The 19,982-nt window shown below is 39.0% G+C and overlaps 1 protein-coding gene across 3 annotated transcripts in view; it reads left to right on the forward strand.

Moving 5' to 3' along the window:
• Nucleotides 1-19,982, forward strand: part of UHRF2 (ubiquitin like with PHD and ring finger domains 2) — a 73,880-nt gene that overhangs the window by 23,251 nt on the left and 30,647 nt on the right. For 2 of the 3 annotated variants that reach the window (XM_044446874.1, XM_044446876.1), the window contains 2 exons: nt 9,917-10,135; nt 16,014-16,123. In XM_044446874.1, coding sequence (XP_044302809.1) covers nt 9,917-10,135; nt 16,014-16,123 — 329 coding nt within the window. The remainder of the gene's footprint in view (nt 1-9,916; nt 10,136-16,013; nt 16,124-19,982) is intronic. The other variant, XM_044446875.1, reaches the window with a different exon arrangement.

Consider the following 19,982-nt stretch of genomic DNA (forward strand, 5'->3'; position numbering starts at 1 on the left):
CACTGGGACATGCCTAAGGAGCTATTTTACTCTCCTACAATAGTATATACCACACTACAGCAGATTCCTTAATTATGTTTAAAAATTTGTATTCCAGTTGTGATTCCATAAAATATTTGATTCAGCTATTACATTTTTAGGCCCGTAGGAATAAAAACCTAAAACTGGTTCAAATGCTAATGAAAAAGTGGGGAACCTGTGACCCTCCAGATGTTGTTGCATTCAAGTTTTCATCTGTCTCAGCCAGCACTATCAGTGCTTGGGGATGATGGGAGTTACAGTAGACCAACATGTGGAAAGCTGACAGTTCCTCACCCTTGTGCTAATAGTTTGGACCTAGAGTTTCCATGAGTAGAATTCTGCTCAAAGGCTGTTCCTGCTGAAGGAAGGAGGCAACAATTTTTATCAATTCCTCTTTCCTTTTGCAGCACCTAGTGCCACCTTCTATGCTTGTGAGATCCTCTGGAGCAACATGGAAGGTAGTATAGGAGGTTACTGGAGAAAGAAAGAATTGACAAAAATTGGTGAAAGTCCCTGCTCTCTGTAACCTTCATGAGTAGAAGGAGCTGATGACTTCTTGTATATACTGAGAAATAATCAGTTGTTCTCATTTTCCCCAATTCTTTCTGTAGTGTTACAGTATTTTTTTTAATTATATGGTCCCCTACTTACTCCTTTCTTGCCATTTCTGTGTTTAAGAGTCTATTACATAATTTTCTTAGGAATTCTATATCTGTGTTTAGATAGCATTGTTCTAGAGCTCTAGGTCAGAGGTCCTTGAAATATTTTTTTCCCATCTGTGCATGCCTTGATGTATGGTGTGAGTACCTTCCTGCTCAATTTTCTTCTGACTGCCATGTTAATAGCAAGTCCAGGAATATAGCTCTCATCCATAATGTATTTAAAATTTTGTTTTTCAGTGCATATTTGCTTCCATTTTTTTCTTAGCTTTAGTGCTTAGTAGGCATTGCTCTAAGTTCTGTTGCACTGGGTTTTTGCTTGTGCCCATAGCACAGCATATGCCTTTTTAAAATACCACAGCTGGGGGGAAATGTGTGGTACATGTAAATGCCTCTGTGAGGTACACTTAAATAGATCTGCATCTACATTACTTGTAGTTGTACTAGGCAAGTGTATCACATGAGTTCCTTGAGACTTCAGGCATTCTTATGGGAAAAAGTGCTGGCAGCCTTTTGTGGTGGGAAGTACCAGGAAACTCATGTTCAGCATAGGTTCCTTGCTCAGCAGCAGGACCAAGGAATACAATTCCAGATTTATTTTGGCTTCAGCTTCCACCTGTAGTTTGTGCCATGTTTTGAAAGGATCACATAAAGTGATCTTCAAAAGTTGGCATCCAGGGACTTCAAAACATGAATCAAAGAACCTTTTCAACTGCTCATCTTCCGGGACTGGCAAAAGAAATCAGCACCATACTGAGCTGCTGTCATCACCTGACATTCTGATAGTTATGGATCAAAGCATCTGTTTCTAGCAGTCTGTATCAATTGCATCTTCATTAGCTTCAGTACTGGTTCTAGCCTTGATTGTGCTCAGATTACCAGAATTTGGATTGGTGTTTGAGGATGGGTTAGGACCAGTTTTCTGTTGACCCTGTGGTACAGCCAGGAATAGACACAGATGATTGAAAGTACTGCTGGACCACTAGCATAGGGACTCTGATAGTGCATACTGTCATAAGCTTGGGATGTAGTGAAAGTGACTGTACTGGCTGATGCATAGCTATTGAGCTGCCTGCTTGGAATCCCTTCAGGCAGGTTCCATGAGCAACTATAGAGACAGTGTCTAATTTTCCTTGCCAAAGGCAGAAGTTGGGTCTATTGGAACATACCTGGTGTGGGCATAGTGACAGAGCACTAACATGGCTGTGACTGAGAAAAAAGGACTTACTGCATCCTTGGCAGACCAGATTTCTGCTGCCAAGTTCGCTCAGTCAAAAGGTACTTTGGGGACATCTTATGAGGCATGTTTGGCATTGTGAGCAGCACTTCCAAGAGACATCGCAATGGGTTAATAAGATGTTTCAACTTCAGGATGCACATCCCTGGTTTAGAGGATCTCAATACTACCTCTCTGTGAAGATTTGTGACATGGCACAAAGTGGCCCACTATCTGGAACCTGAAGTACAGTGATCAGTTCCTGTCTGTGTGTTTCTGTTTCCAAATTGTTACCAGCCTTTTAATGACAAAGCATGCATAGAAAAACTATCATTTATTTCACAGCTCATAGAAAACAGTATTATGTTAGGAAAATTGGACCCTTACATACAAAGGGAAGGGATGTTAGGTTGAACACATTATCTAACTGATAGGAAAGGAAACTATATATTATGGATTGAAATGTTTGTTCCCCATTTGTCCCATTTTTATGAATTTGTGTCTTTAAAGTTTACATGCCTAGGTATCAGTATTTTCTATGGGTTAACCTCCTAATTTATCTTCATTGCCTTCCTGGTGACAAGAAACATCTGGCTCATGTTTTCAGGCTGAAGCCCTTCATTTAGCTGAGCAACAAATAAATTGCATACCCTAATGCAGATTTTGGCTTAAAAAGGCATGATGAGTTTCATTGGTCTTCATTGATATGCCTGGTTTCATTCATTGTGTCCAAAGAGCAGGATCAGTGGAGAATGCTTGCCCTTTGATATAGTGAAGGCTGCTTTCTGTTCAAATTGAAAGACCAAATTTAGAAAGGTTGAGATTTAGAAAGACCAAAGATGACCAAAATTACTGCTTTGTCTCATGGTGACATCTCAGTCTGCTCATTTGTCTAAATACTGTCTGTGGTATTGCTTTCCCCAGCAAAATCCTCTTACAGATCTCCCAGTGGACCATACATACCCAAGAACTCCTGCATATATGCACTGTACCAGAATTAGCAATGTTATAGCCTAAGCCAAAATTCTTGGCTAGACTGAAGACAACTGGGATCATCATAACAAAGCCTCTGACTTCTCTTTCTCTTCATTACGCCGACTTGTGAACCTTTTGGTCATCATCCTAACATCAGCACAAGCTTGTCTGTATTACTTACCTTACTTGCTTTTTTAGGGAAAAGTTGATGCAGAAGAAATTAAAGGAACAGTTGATCAGGTCTCAGTAGGGCTCTTACATGCACTACTTTATCATGTCATAAAACAATAGAATGCTTTATCAGATCTTTGACCGTTGGGTGTTAATTTCATCATTAAGACTCGGGATATAGTGTATGGTCACTTTTGCAGATACTCTTTCCCTAAAAATGTCTACTTTTGCATATCTATTCACCCATAGTATAGGACAGTTTCCCAGTTTGAAAGAACTGATTTTCTTTTAGCACTGACATTTTCCTTTCTGCCATGCTAAGACTATACTCTGTGCATGATGATTGTAGCTTAGCCTCCATGTAGAGGGATTACTATCTTCTATTGTGGATTGCTTAATAAGAGTATTGACCAGACACCACAGTTATGCTGTAGTCATATTGCTAACCAAAGGGGGAAATGTTACTTGTGTGTATGCAAGTGCCATTATGTCATGGAGCCATTCATGTAAAGATGTGTAGAATTTTATTCAAAGAATCCATAATGCAATTTCTGGTTCTAAAAAGGTTATTGTGTAGCCAAGTTATACAATTTGACATGACAATTTAAATGACAATTTGAAATAAATGTAGTAGTATCCTTTTTTGTGATCTAGTAGGATTTTAGAATTGACTTTAGGAGAAAAAAATTCTCACATGCCACAGTGGGCTCCATGAAAATCCACACACAAACATTTTTCTTATGATCTTATGGTTGGTGCTTTCAGTTTGACACTGCTGATCAACTGTTTGGGGAGGGGTTGCTTTGAATTAGTTTGCCCCAGTCCTGACAGATTATCTTCATTGTTAGAACTGACAGCATCATCCATCTTTATGATGGGGCTTTTATATACCTTGTATAGATGTGGGATTTCTCCAAAATGTGATTTTGCACATGCTTTGTTTAGCACTCGATCTGGAATCATAGCTTGGATATGCATGCCTGTTTCCAAGCATATACATCTCTCTCTAGATTATGACTAGACTATGGTTGACTGTGTTTACTGTTAAGGACTTATTTAAATGATCTGTCTGGATTGCTGGAACAAAAATAAAAATCTGAAATGGGTACTGTTTATGTTGCAGATCTGTAGAGTGGATTTAATGTGTTTATCTTTTAAGCTCTAATTACAAGTGAATGGAGAAAGGATAAAAAGGTATTTTTAAAGCCTTAGACTCAGGATACTTTGTTATATGCTCATGTAGGGTTAACAGTTTTGTCTGAATCATATTCTAGGAATGTACAAATACAGCCTGTGGTCAAGGAAAAGTAGGAGTCTTTCTTCATGGGCAACCAATTGCTAAGAAAGGTTTCCATAGAGATGGAAGATCACGTGAGAGTTCTGCTATGTTAGCATTAATATTTAAAATTAGAAGCAGGCTTGGTAGGGTTAAGCTTTCACAGAGTCAAGCATCTATTGTACAGTATATTGAGTTTTTCAAGACTTGTTCTTTAAATTGAATAGATTAAGACTTAATCCTTTATTAGGTACTTCTTTATATTAAAACAATCTTGATTCTTGTAATATCTTTTCGTAAAAGCTGTTGATCAACTTGTTTGAAATGTTTCAAGCTGCAACCACAGCCTATTAAAATAAATGGGACATTTGCATTTTTAACATCTGTTCCTTAGCTTAACTAGTAGAGCTGGTGTGTGGAAGTATGGTATGAATATAACTGATAAGCACATTGTTTACTATTATTCCAGGATTGTAATGATCATACTAAGTTCAATATACTGAATTAGAGAATAATGGGCTTGCTTGCTTTTGGGCTTTCACTTTTAGCTAAATTGGTTTGTCTTTGTGTCTTTGAAAATAAATGAGAACCTCCCTTTTTTCTTTGTCTGATTTTACATTATTTAATGTTCTGCTGCTTTATGGAAGCTGCATTGCTGTTACTTAGAGATATAGTTAATTTATTAAAGTATGTGTTTATAGATAGAGGTTATGCACATCTTAATTGCAGGTGTGTAACGAAGTTTTCATTCTAGCTTTGTAATCAAAATGTGCTAGTGAAGTCCAGATTTTCAGGATCTGAGTTTCTTGGAGAACAAAGAAACCAGTTCTTGTCTTTAGAAATACAGGGAACTGAACAATAGATGATTGATAATACTAGATTATTTTTCCTCTTAGAAACCAAAAAGGATGTAGCTGGAAACATTCGAACTTTTATGTTCTACACAATTCCGTGTCCTTCCCCATGACTTCCATCTTCTTAAACTTGTCATGTCTGTTGCTATATAATTTTCTGTGTCTTTCTTTCTGCTGGCTTATCAGTACATTTCTACAGTATTTCCAGCATGTTTCCCCCCAGACAGTCTCCACATTTGTAAATAGAATGAAATAAGTGTAATAATAATTTTGTGCCCTTTTACTTGATTCGTATTACTAAATATACTTACCTTCAAATCACATGTAAACCTTTTGTTGATCCATCCTTGAAGCTTCATTTTACAGTCCTGTACATGTTCACTCAGAAGTAAGTCTCACTGAGTTCAATTGATCATATTTCCAGGTAGGTGCATATAGGCCAGCAATGTCAGCTTCTTATGATCCTGGTTTGGAGGGATCATGTAAACTGTAGTACATTAATTTACCTCTTATAGCAAACTGGTTTGCCAAAACCAAGGTTGTTACACAGTAAGTTTACAGAGAAAGGAGGGCTTTGCTTTTTGAACTGGTTTGAATGACTAGAAGCATTGGACAGCAACTCAGCACTGTCATACCACAGCCAAATAACACTAGCAGAGGTTTGCCAAATCTTTCCATTTCGTAGGCACCTATATATCTTGCATAGAATGCTTGTACACATCTAACTTTGGGTTCTTCCCTTAACACATAGTTTTAGTTTTTGCTTGCGCAAAGTGATTTGCATTAGTTGAATGATGCTGTTGGATACTTCCCATAAGATTTGGACCATCTCTTTTCTCTCTAATACATTTTCTTATAACTTAATGTTTACAGCCTCTTGTGCCATTTTTCCTGACCTGGAGTAGACAAAAAAGCATTTGTTCTTCTAGTTTCATTCATTTGTATAATGCCCACAAGAAGCTTTCTGGACTGTATACAGCAGTGTCTAAAGCATAGACATCATACAGTAAAACAGCCATCAAATTGGTCTACCGCACAGAATTTAAAACAGTGTAAGAAATGTAAAAACATTTTAGAAAAACAAGTTCAATATTGAATGGACCTGTTAAAAACACCCAACATGGGCATCCCATCAAACCCTATATATCTTTATATATACTGTAGCACAAAGGTTTGTCTTTAAAATGACGTTGTTGGCACCAGATACATATCAGTTGGGAGATCAATCAACAATTGGGGCAACCACTGAGAAGGGCCTTGTCCTTGATGTATCCAACTGATCCTCTCTCAGAACGGCAGCTGGAGGAAGGCCCAAGAGGTTGAGTGTAGTATCTGAAAAGACAGATTGGAAGAAATACTCCCAACAGATATCATGGATTCAAGCTATGTAAAAACAGCACTGTATTGGCAGCCAGTGCAAGTGAATCAGGATTGGTAATATGTGTTCAGACCTGGTGGTCAAGGTTATTAGTTTGGTTGTCTCATGTTGGAGAAGCTGCGTGTTTTGAACAGATTCAAGGGCACTCCATGTAGAGTTCATTGTAGTTAACTAATTTAGAAATTGCTGGAGTGCAGTTTTTCTGAAACCAGGCTCTTGTCCAGATAGGGTTGTAACTGGACCACCAGCTGAAGCTGGTAGAAGGCACTTTGTGGCACTGAGCCTCCAGTGATAAATATGGCTACTGGAGGATTTCCAGGCTATGAACCTTAAGGGGAGTGCATTCCCACCCAGAACAGGTTGAACTTGTACTAGCTGGACAAAGAATCCGCTGTTATTATGTGTGAAAATTGCCCATCCATTATACAGTAGGCCAGCTCTTCTGACATGGCTGCTGTTGTATGAGTGGGAGTAAGCAAACATGTTGCCTGCAGTTTGCCTATCAGCACCGCACAAGCATCTCCTTTGTAGCTTGCTGAGAATGACATTGAACCAGGGCTGCTGATGTGTAAAACAGCCACTTGCACAGCTTTAACACAATGGGATATGTGTTCTCTTCTGACACTCCTGTATTTAAAATGTCATCTGTGAAGTTGAAGTCTTTCAACTTGCCATATAGTGCTTAGCGCCGTTTTATCTAGATGTTTCTCAGCTCTCCCACTTTTGAGCCTTCAGATATGTTTTTTTCTCTCCCATAAAGTTCTTAACCTCATTAACTAGTAGTCATTTTAACATCTTTTTGTTTCAGAGGAACTGCTTGTGGCAGCCCCCCCCCCCCCATACAAATGGTCTATACTTTGATTCTAGTGAAAACTTTTACCCCAATTTGTGGTGGTGAATGAGATAGTATATTTTTCTCCTCACCCTTTTAGTGCCTTTATCTTGTCCCCAGGGCTACCAAACTGTGTGGAAAGGATGAATAGCATATTATTTTGCAAAATCCAATGGCCATAGGCCTGAACATAGCATTTGATATCCCAGGCAAAAACGGAACTGACTGAATGATCTAGGCTTTATTGAAATTTAGCTGTGAATACTTTACGTCCCCTTAGAGAGGTTCTCTTGCTTCAGAAATGAGATAGTAATGTTCTTGAACCCTCCTGCCTGTCCATGTGGTGGCATAGTATACTCCAAACTAGATCTTTGTCATTTTGTGTATCAGATGTTTCTTCCTCTATAAATTAATATTGTTTACTGTTGGTGCTGCTATATTCTACAAATATACTGTGGTTTTCCAAATGGACTTAGTCCTGTAAATTACTTTATAAATAACAATTGTCCCTTAGTTTATGGCTGTGGAAATAAAGTCCTGTACCTTTCTCTGCTTGTGGTGCAGAAAAAAGTGAAATACTTTTCCCCTGCTGTAGTAGCCTCTTTCACTTTGATATCGCTTGATCTTTGTGATGACCATGATTAACAGTGCCATATAAAACCATAACTGAGATGCAGGACTCCCTTCTGACACTCATAAGAAATTTGCCTCTGCTAAATTCATAAGAGCTGTCAACTTCAGTGGTGAAATTTCATACTTTGGATCTAGTTCTTTGGTCTTAGATTTTGACCAAAGTTGCATGACAACCCATTGGTTGCTAAGGAATAACCATAGGAGTTGCAGCATGCAGTGGGAAGGAGAGAGATTCTGTGACCTAGTTTTCATGTAAAGTTGGTGAAACTTGGGCTGATTAATCCATGATTTCCATGCACTTGTCATAGCTATTTTATAGTTATTTTAATATTTAGCCTTGATCAGGGTTTGCTACATGATGGCCAAACCCTGAGAGCTATATGTTAATTGTGAGTTAAACAACTGACAGTTAACCTTCCATTAGTATTTAGGTTAAATGAGGAAGGCTTAATGCACAGTTAACTTAAAGGGTCAGGGTTTGGATTTCATATCAATCGAGGTTAAATATTTAAAGGCTGCAAATATATCAGGCATGTATTGTTGAAATTTCTGGTGTGATTAACTCACAAATTTCTGTTTTTTGCACCTTGGTCCCTTGGTCCCACTTCGGTACCTTGCCCATGTAACTATTTGCACAGTAACTAATCAGCACACCTTTCATTTGTTTGTCTTTATTGATGTGGAGCTGGATTTTCAAAATGACTCTTCATAACCAGAGGTGAATTGAAATTAAAATTATGGGCACAATTTGAAGAACGACACAACCAGATTTGAGTACCTAAGGGAACTTGGGACTTGTGTCACTTGGAACAGCAGTCTTCCATTCTACCTTCAAGCTGCTTTTCAAAGTATGGGAAGATTTTAATGGTAGCTGTGATATCTTCAGTGTTTCAAACCTAACAGATCTTATTGGACATATGCAAGGATTGGGGTGTACTTTAAACAGTTGGGTCCAGGAGGACTGCAGAAGAATTGTAGCAGTGGTGCAAATGTGGCACTTGCAGAATGTAGTATCTGGATCAGTATTCCAGTATTAGTGGAATGACATTGTACAATCAGAAAAAAATTACTTTCTGCTTCTGCCTCTTGCTTGTGCAGAATAGAATCTGGATTCAGCTTGGTGTGTTTCTGGATCTAGCTACTGCATAAATGTTGTTGCTGTTCTTAATAATCTTAATTATAATTTATTGTTTTGAGGGCTTCCACTGGTATTACTCCTTTGAATTGCAGTATCATTAAGATTTAGGTTTAGATGGGGAATTGAGGTTATGAGGCCATTATTGTAAGAGCTTTAGACTGAGGTTTGATTGAAATTGTTAGGGCTTGTTACAGGTAAATACATTTGGGACTGGAGAGATTATATTTTGAAATAAGGTAGTTAATCAGAATTATCTTTCTGGTGTTTGGGGACATACCAAGAAATTCCAAAACTCACAGATGAGACAAATGGCTTGAATCACTATTATAAGTAAACACTGTAGGCATATTCAGTGATTAATCTGTGCATGACCATTGTTCAGAGACCTTTTTAATGGATTCAGGCACAAAGAGATTGCGTGACAATAGTCCTCTCCATGCCATGTTGCAACTTGCCCTTGAAACATATTGATTTCTGAGAAATGCTGTTGGCTACGCAGGTTGCAAACCTAAATATATTTACTAGGGAGGAAATCCTGTTGAAATTAGCACTGCTAATTTCTGAATAAACTAGCTTACATGATAGTTTTAGTAATTTTCAAAATTATTAGCTCAGGATTTCACAAAAGCTTGATATACTCAATCAGAAATAGTGATTTTAAAGATTAGTCATATATGCTTAAGAAAGTTGTAAAAGTATTTGCTACTACATTTTGTAGTAAGCTGCATGTTCTCATAATACTTGTTTTGCTTGTTTCTTCAAGATACCCAGAGAGTGGCATCGTAGAAATGACTGTCCGTAATCTACGACCACGAGCAAGAACTATTTTGAAATGGAATGAATTACGTGTTGGTGATGTGGTGATGGTTAACTACAATGTAGAGAGTCCAGAGGAGAGAGGATTCTGGTTTGATGCAGAGATTACCAATTTGAGGGAAATTTCAAGGACTAACAAAGAAGTTTATGTCAAAATTATGCTTGGGTAAGATTTTAATGATTGATTTTGCAATCCATCAACAAAGAGAAGCAACCAGGAATTCAATTTTCAGCTGTAATATCTCAGCAGATTGCAAAACCTTTTTTTTCCATTTCTAAATTCTTTGGACTTCTGGCATTATAATATTAATTTCAAAAGTGAGATGTCATTTGTATTTTATTTTATTGATTGGCAGATCAGATTGCAAGTGTGAAGTTCCGTGCCAAGATAGAAACTGTCAGACAGGGTCTTCTCCAGATTCCGGAGGTCCCTTGTGTAAGACACCTTTAATGGGCCTTCTTCCCGATGTGGTTTGCCTTCAGATTTCCACAGTCACTAGCCAATCTTGTTTATCATCTCTCATCATTGCTACCATTTTTATTTCTGCTTTATAGGCAGAACAGTGAGCAAGTAGGCAATTGTATCTATTGCTCCTCCTTTTCACTTTCATCAAAGTTTGGGCCCAAGCGAGAAGTAGATAAACAAGTTACAATGGTGAAGAGGAGCAACTCCAAGGAGGAGTGCAAGAACAGGGCATCAGAGCATCAGGACAGGGAAGAGGACTTGTAACTGCCTTGCTAAAAGATACCACAGTTCACAAAGCCAGTTTGCATCATCATATCTCTGCTTAATTAATGGGGATACACATGCTCCTTTTAGTCTTGCTTCCTTTTTCTCAGCATGTCATAATTAAACCAGATAGTTTTCATGTAACCATGGTAACTAAGTTTGGAACAAACCAAATAACCATAACATGCAGTGGACCCAAAATGTTAATATATTCACCAAGAGTGAAGAAATTTGTGGCACTTACATACTGAACTGTGGTTCTAATTCCATCCATCTACCTCATCCAGAGGAAAAAATACTCCATCATTTATTTTGTGAGCCACAAAGAGAGTCCAGATGCGGGCTATTATAGTGGCATATAAATCCAATAAATAAATGAATTCAGATTTTGTACTGTTAAATTTTGTGAATTTTTAAAATTTAGTGAATTTGTTTGAAATAATGACCTGTCAGAAATAGTAATTGCTTTGTCTTAAAGTTGTCAGTAAGAACAGTTGTGTAAAGTATTAGTGTGTAAGGAAAGTTTAAGGAAACTTCACAACTGAGAATCATCTTTTCATGTTATGTTTGGTTAATTAAACATAGAGAAATGTAGTAATTATTTAGCAAATACAGATAAAATAAGTATAAAATATTAGATGGTCCTCCTCCAGTCATTTTGCTGAATTACCAACACCTGCCCATATTATTTTGGGGTGGTAATATACCCCCCCACTTAAAATTGTGTTGCCTTTTACTATTAAGCTACACTATTTATACTTAACTGTCATAATTGTGTCAACATTATATAGGGGACTAATCCTGCATTTCCTGTCTTTCAAACTTTTGTCCTTAATTCTTCAGCATTGTGGTTTCCATGTTGACCTTGAGGAGGATCTTTGACAGTAGCTATGGTAACTGCCAAATTAATTAGCTGCTTGTAGGAAGATTTAGTCTAAATACGGATCTCCTGCCAGAAGTTTAAAGCTGTAATTCTTTTGGCTATCTGAGAGTCAAAATAGTCTTTCTAACTTCTGTTTAGAATACTTAGTGCACAGTTCTATACAAGTCTGCTCAGAAGTAAGATTTATTGAGTTCAGTGGGGCATATGTCCAGGCAAGTATAGGACTGCAGGCTATTGTTGTCTTGATTGGTTTTATTTAGTGGCACTACCCTTATGATGCAGTAATTTAAGCTTCTTCTCTTTCTCTTTGTGGAGAAATTAGGTTTACTCTTACATTTGTTTTTAAAAATGAAAATGTTACGAAATGAGGGGAAAATATATTTATTTTATTTATTTATTTAAAACATTTCTATGCTGCCCCCATCGCAACAAAGCCTCGGGGCGGCTCACAACAAAAACAAACGAACGCATATAAAAATTATACAATAAAAATATTAAAACCCGGTGCTTCTCGGCTTAAAAAAATGTTTTTTTGTTAAAAAACCTACATAATAAATTAACAATTAAAATAAGTTTTAAATAAAAAGGTCTTAGCCTGGCGCCAAAAAACAAATAATGACGGCGCCAGGCGGACCTCTCTGGGGAGCACATTCCATAGGTGGGGCGCCACTGCAGAGAAAGCCCTCCTCCAGGTACTCACCCTCCTAATATCATTCACAGAGGGTTCCCGGAGAAGGGCATCTGTTGCTGATATGTAAAAAATAGGATTGTTGTATAGTTCTGTTCCATTCTTCAGTGTTGATTAGCTACAGGTTACGTTTTGTATTTTTCACTCTTTTAACCCCACCTCTCATGGAAGCCATTTTCTTCTTATTTTGTGTGAAAAAGGCTTAGGATTCCAGATTGAGCTTCACATGGTTCCAGCCCGAAAAAGAGAAATTAGCCAATCACAGAAAACTTGGGTGAACATTAGGCGTTGTTTAGAATAGGTAGTCTATTAGACAGTAGCATGTGTCCCTCTTCCTTTCCTCCTTAAAGCTTGAAAGGTTCATTGTCTGAGCAAGAAGACTAAATTCCAGAAAGCTGAAGCAAGTGATCACTTCCTTGCTTTTCCTTCCTTTCCACTCCCTACTCTGCTCATTTTAGCAGTGCTCATAATCCTGTGGTATGAATATTTTGGCAGTTTTCCCATTCTCACTGTGGTGTCAGAGGAAACTTAGATGAATATGGGTGAGCTGCAGATCAAGAAACCTGGCAAAAAACCAGAAGGAGGAGTGAGATTGATGAGCACATCTACCAAAACTAATACCCCAGAAAAGCAATGACATTATCTTAAACTGTCTCCTTAACTCCTATCAACTGATTTGACAAGCATCTCTTTGAATATTATAGAGAAGAGGTTGGTCTTCACAACTTATTTCAGCATTCTTTAGTGGAATTTTTTCTGTCTCTGAAGGTGTCCGTGAAGTCAACTAGGCTTTAGGCATTTGTAAACCATGATACATAATTTTAGTAACTTTTGCATACCCAGTGTGGTCATCTTTCTGTTTATTGTAGCTGTAAGGAAAAATAAAGGCTTTTTGAAGAAAACACAATGGGTTTGCTTGTCTATACTGATAACAATGTTCATACAGAGTGGTTATGATACCATTTCTGTGAATTACCACTCACAATATCCCATACTATTGGGGGAAGTTTTTCAGGGTGCTCTAAGTAAGAAGGAGAAGATATGAAAAGATTCAGATTAACCTTTTAACTCATCAAAAATATTTAGTCTCAATCGTGTCATTAGATTTCTTACAATAGAGAATACTCCTTAAATAGTTGGTTGTCTGATTTGCTGCTGTCAAAAAATTGAAGCTTGGTTCAGTCACTTGCTAGGTTGATACTACAGCCCGCATGGTGGAGAAATACAATATGTCCATTGAATAGCTTCAGATGAGGGGACTTCATGCAAAAAACCGGGACCTGAATAGCACAAGATAGCCAAGTTTTGAGGAGAAACAGCTGCATAAATTAGATCCTTATGCATATGTTCCTTTGTATGGAACCCCCAGAACATGTTACATTCTTGCAGACAGTGCATGCTTGCTCCACTGCTCAAGGCAACATAAAATGGCCATTAAACATTTACAGGGTAGATTTTAGTGGTTGGTGTGCAAAACTTTGAACTGAGTATAAGCACATGAAAAAAAGCTGTGCTGGATCAGACCAATGGTCCATCCAATCTAGCACTCCATTCAGAGGGTAGCAAACCAGCTGTATGCTGGATTCCTTAAGCAGGATGGATACAAGAGTTCCACCTGGCCATGTCTTCAGCAAGCAGTGTACATATGTATACTGCATCCAATAAGAGTAGCACATAGCCAACAAGGCTTGTAGCCATTGATACTATGAATTTGAATTTGTCCATTCTCTTTTTAAAACTGAAAATTGGTTGCCGTCACTGCTTTCTGTGGCAGTGAATTCCATAGATTAACTGTGTAGTGTGTGAAGATGTTCTTCCTTTTATCTGTCCAGAATCTCCCTCTAGTCAGCCTCATGGAATGACCCTGGTATCATGGGGGGAGGAGAAAAATATCTCCCTTTCCACTTTCTGCTCACCATGCACAATTTTAAACACCTCTGTTATGTCTTTCACTTACCTTTTCCCCCCTCAAAGCTATATAAACCCAGGTGTTGTAACCACTCCTCATAAAGGAGTTGCTCCAGTCCCTTTGTCATTTTAGTTGGCTTTTCTGCATTCTTTCCATGTCCTTTTTCAGTTGTAGCAATCAGAACTGTCCATGATATTCTAAGTGTTGTTGCACCAAATAGAATTTTATAAAAACCTTTCCTTTCCTTTCCTAATTATACCTAGCATGGAGTTTACCTTTTTCACAGCAGCTGGATAGCAGGTTCATATTTTAATTGCATTGTTCCCTTGATCCCTTTCTTGATCAGCCTTTGCTAGCTCACATCTTATCAGCCTAGACTTGAAGTCAGGATTCAAACATGCTGCTGAGTAATTCAGTCTTGTTTGCTTCTGGGTAGTTGTGCAGAAGCTTGTCTTGCTTACCTTCGAATAAGCTTAATTCGTAAAAATCACAGCTTCACCCTGCTCACTTTACCTTTGGCCTTCGAGACCTCTTGCAAAGTAGAATTTGACTAATGGGCTGAAGAAGATTCCCCTCTTGATTTTCAATGGCTCCGATTTGGCTCACCTGAACTTGCTTTTACAGGGGATGATAAAGTGCTTTACTTTAGTTTTGTTTATTTTTATGTACAATGTTCTGTTTGGTTATATGTTAAAATTTATACAGTATCATTGGGATTTTAGTTTGTACTTAGGATGTTTGACCTCTTTTGGATCTGTTGAAACAGACTCCTTACATTTTTGTCCTAATGCTTTTCTTTGTTGTTTTAATTAATTTTATATCGTTAATTTTGTGGCTGATAACCTTGTGCCAGTCATCCCAACTTGGTGCCTTCAGATGTTTTGAACTGCAACTCCTAGCATTCCTAGCCATTAATCATGCTGTTGGGAGTTGAAGGCCAAGGCATCTTGATAGTACCGGCTTTGGGAAAGTTTCCTTGAGCAAAGTGGTTAGAAAAGAAGTATAGACTTTTTAAATAAGATTTTTTTTTAAATGTGATTGCACATATAAGTGGTGTTTACTGATGAATTTATGATTTATTTTATTCTGGAATAACAGTTTGCGTAATAGTTACATTTCTGACTTAGTATTAAATAATAATACAGTAAAATCTCCATATCCTTTTCATTTACTGTGGTTTCACTTAACCATGGTCTGAAAACAGCCAACGTGCTGGAGTGAGGCCTGCTCCAGTGGAGCTTGTCATGCATTGCATTGTGAGCCTTGCGCACAGTGGCGTGCCCAGTCCTGAGTCTGGCACCTCCCCTGCCCTTCCTGGGGGGTGGCACACCATTCCTGGCTGGCTTGGAGCTGACTGGATAGAGAAGTGTTCCCCACGCAACTGTCTGTGAAGAGAGACAGTGATACCCACACAGGTCTCCTTTCACTGCCCCTCCCTCTTTCCTACATCACAGTAGGCTGCAAAACTAGGATTTAAATAGGATTTTAACTTTTTTAAAAATCTTATCTAATTATCCGTGACAAACTCATGAACAATCAAATCTGCAAAAGTTAGGCCTGTGAAAGTCGAGATTCAACTGTATATAGTGTTCACTACTATCCACAGTTTCAGGCACCTGCTTGGTGGCTTTGAACCTATTCCACATGGATATGGGGGTCCTACTGTACCTAGTTTCAGAATTGCAGTCTATGATGTGCTCATTGTTTAGTTCTGAATACATACTTGTTGTTGCATATAATGCATTTACCAGATTAAAAACTTAGGTTCCGTTGGTCAACATTGCAATTGGATTGAGAGAAACTGAGCTTGTACATGTTATGCTTTAATTTTCAGAGGTCCAGAAGATGTTATAAATGATTGCAGACTCCTATTTATAGAAGAAATATACAAGATTGAAAAGCCAGGAGCATATCCATTGACATTTGCAGATGGAGAGTTCAAAAGTAGGTACTCTGCATTTGTATGCAGCTTTTCACATTATATAGAGAGTTTTACATTCTTGTAAATGAAATTTGTTAAAAAAAAACCTTTGACAAATTAAGGAATTAATAATTTTTTTTCAGTAATATTAAATATACTGTGCAGCTGATGGGGTTTAAGGGTAGTATATTTATTTTAGAATCATGCAAGGCAGGTGGTGCCTTGCTCTGATTGTTCTCTCAACTGTTCTGGGAGTCTTTTTTGGCTGAAGAATGGGATAATCATTCTTTAATTGAATGAATATAAGAAGCACTGTAGTTCTTCGTGGTTTCTGTGTGTCACATATAGGACCTAAGCCTGTGTGGGGTCTGTGGTCAGGAAGATGTTCCTAGCGAAACTCATTCCAGTAGGAGCCCTTCCTCACCTTGGTATATCTAGGAGGCGCTCCTGCAATTTTCCCTCTGCAGACCTGGAAAAGTTCTCCAGTTGGTGGTGGCATTGCTCAGACTGGAGACACAACAACTCACTGAATCAACAGTGGATCCAGTTTATGGTGACATCCAGATGGAGGGCATGGTGCTGGTCACCATCGTGTTCCTTTGTGGAAGGCACCAGTCCAGCTGCAGCCATCATCCCATTGCTTGGAGACCTGTACTAGGTCCAGGAGTGGGATCTACTGTTCCTTCTGCAGCATCCCTGGCTGAGTCAGCATCAAGTCAGCACAGGGCTGAATTCAGGCCCTCAGCACTGAGGCAATCCAGCACCATGCCTGACTCTGGGCAGCAAGCTTCTCTCAGGAGGCTTGCTGTAGAATCAAAGATATGCCCTTTGTTGGGGAGGACCTCTTCAGTGCCTGGACGGACGAGAGGCTGAATGCTATCCACAAAATCCAGACCATGGTCAAGGAGGTGGCTTTCGCGTCCCTTTCCATACCAGCCCAGTGGGGAGTACCAGAAGTTGCATGACAGCAGTAGCCCACCCAGCTGCAGGGAGATGCCACCTCTTGCACATTGGGTACTCCTCTGCATTTTCTCTCACTGAGGGACACTGCAGGTAGACTTCTTACCACTGTCATCACCAAGCAATATTGGTGGTTCTGTAGCCAGGCAGGCATGGGCAGAGAAAGTACTCTTGATGTGATTTGAGGGTAGTGGGGAGGGAGGGAGACTGGAATGGCTAACATATCCTGAAGCTCCTTCAACCTCAGTACCTCCTTCTTCAAAACACTGTTGGATGTTAGGCTCCAAGTTTGAAGGCTTACTCTCATTGGACTGCACTCTTTGTTACTTTGAGAAAATAGCATGTATACAGAAGTTGATTTGTGTAGAAAATTACCATTAAAATTAAAAACATTTGAAAGTAATGTCAGTAAATTTGTAATATTTGAACAAATTATGCTTTTAAAGTTAATGTACCAAACATGAAAATTTTATAAGAATACCATGTTAGACATAATGTGTTTTAGGTTTGTATTTTATGCCTGACCAGAAGGAAATTCTGTGATTTCAGAAAAATCTGAAATTGTAGAAACCTGAAGAAGCAGGAATACCTCAAAGCAGGAGAAGATTGGTGCAGAATTTGTTCCTATTTATAAGTTCAAGGAACTTCCTTAAACCCATTCCTGTTTATGGAATAATGCTTTAACAAAATCTAGAGTGAAGGAAAAGGTGTTGAGAATATATTTAGCTGGGGAAGATCTCATACCACCATTATCCTCATCCTCATCCTCATGGTTATTTACTGCATTTTTATATTGCCCATAACTGAAACTATTTGGGCAGTTCACAACATTAAGTCACCTATCCAGATTTCAACCAGGATCAGGCACTTCAGACTGTATGGAAGCAATATAGGAATGCTAACCACCATATTTTAAGAAATTTTTAAAAATACCAGCCAATTATTTGAAGAGTGATATTTTATTCCTCTTTAATTAATTTCCTCCTAATAAGTATCCTATTTTTGTTCATTCTGAAAGGTTCTTTCACAATCACCCAATGTCATAGGAATATATGAGTTTTATTTTGTTTTGAGGTAGAGAGGGTTTATTTTGGTGGGAGTGGTTTAAACAGGGGTCCTCAAACTTTTTAAATGGGGGCCAGTTCACTGTCCCTCAAACTTTTGGGGGGCTGGACTATAGTTTGAAAAAAATATGAACAAATTCCTATGCACGCTGCACATATCTTATTTGTAGTGCAAAAAATAGGAAAAAGCAATACAATATTTAAAATGAAGAACAATTTTAATCAACATAAACTTATTAGTATTTCAGTGGGAAGTATGGGCCTGCTTTTGGCTAATGAGATGGTGACACCCCAGCATCCACAGCAACACAATGAGTATAAAAATGATACAATTAGGACCATTTCTGCAAAGAACTATCATGAGTTCATCATGCGCACAGAGCTCATTTACATATGTGGTAGTGTGATCCACAGGAGATCGCTTTTGGAAAGCAGTGGACAGGTTGTGATGAAGCGATCTGTTGCCTCAACACCACCTGTTTTAACCACCATCTCCTATAGCAACCAAATGATACTAATAAATCTGCACTCACATCAGTGCACACCCATAGAAATACATGACGTGTGGCATCCTACATCAAAATTTGCTTTACAATTTATTTTTCATGAGCAAACATGAGCAGGAGAGGTGGAGGAGAGCAACTTCTGAATCTGCTAAAATTATGATTTATTAAAAATATATATAAAATAGCTTAAAAAAAGAGAAACTCACTGAATATCCACTAGGTCCTGCAACCCAAGTCTATCTCTACAAATTATGTCTCTGCATATAGTTTGTAAAGATGGACTTGGGTTGCAGGGCTTAGTGAATATTCAGTAAGTTTCTCTTTTTTAAAAACCTGTGTTATATTTCTTTTTAATTAAAAAATGTTGCTCTGTTCGCTCGGGCTGCAGCAGAAGCCCAAGATGATGCCACGCTGCCCGTCGAAAGGGAGAGCATGACATGAGGGGGAGCCATGAGGGTGTGCTCACCTTGGTTGAGGCCTTCCCCACTCCTCGCTGCCGCCCCGCTTTCAAGCCAGAAGAAGGTCCCCTCACAGGCGCTCACCCGGCTCAGGGAGGGGGAGCAGGAGCGGGAGGCTGGAGAGGCCGGTCAGGAGAGCGTTGCAAGGAGGGAGGTAACGACTGCTTTCTGCGGGCCAAGGCGAAGGGAAACCAGGGACGGGGCTGCAGCTGGCTGAGTGGAGCACCTCCTGCCTCTCCCTGCCGCAGGGGGAAGAAGTGTGGTGGCCACTCAGTTGTGGCAGTGGCTTGCCCTGAGAAGGCCGTGGCAGAGGCGCGGGAGCCACGGCCCTGTTCCCGCTCCGCCTCGGCCCATCTGCTCCCGGGCTTAGCAAGGCAGCTGTGGCTTGGCCCGCAGTCTGGGGATGTGGATCATATTTTTGTGGTTAAAAAAAACCAAACGGATTAACCTTATTACATTTAACATTTGATTATATATTTTTTGCTTTCTATCTTTTTTTAGTGTCTTTGTCTCTTTCTCTTCCCACCACCCTCCTCTCTTCTGTATTCCCGATCTGTATTCCCGCTATGTATTCAGAGCCAATGCATGAGTGCAATAGGGGCAAGAGCTGGCACATGCACAGTTGAAGAGAGTTGTTACAATTTGGTGCATGCGCTGGCTCTGCTAGTCTCCAAAACTGAGTTTCAGAGTATGCCTGTGCTGGCTCAGAGCTTTTGGACTTGTTCAGAGATTGTTTTCTCCGAACAAGTCCAAAAGCTCTGAGGCGGGCTAGGTAAATGACTTTGGTGGGCCGTATCTGGCCGAAGTTTGAGGATCCCTGGGTTAAAAGATTTTATGTCTGAGACAGCATTACCTAACAGTGAGGTCCTGGGAGCAAACTTTATTAAAAACTGG

The sequence above is a fragment of the Varanus komodoensis genome, unplaced genomic scaffold (assembly GCF_004798865.1).
Source record: "Varanus komodoensis strain SLA01 unplaced genomic scaffold, ASM479886v1 scaffold5, whole genome shotgun sequence".
Classification (NCBI taxonomy): Eukaryota; Metazoa; Chordata; class Lepidosauria; order Squamata; family Varanidae; genus Varanus; species Varanus komodoensis.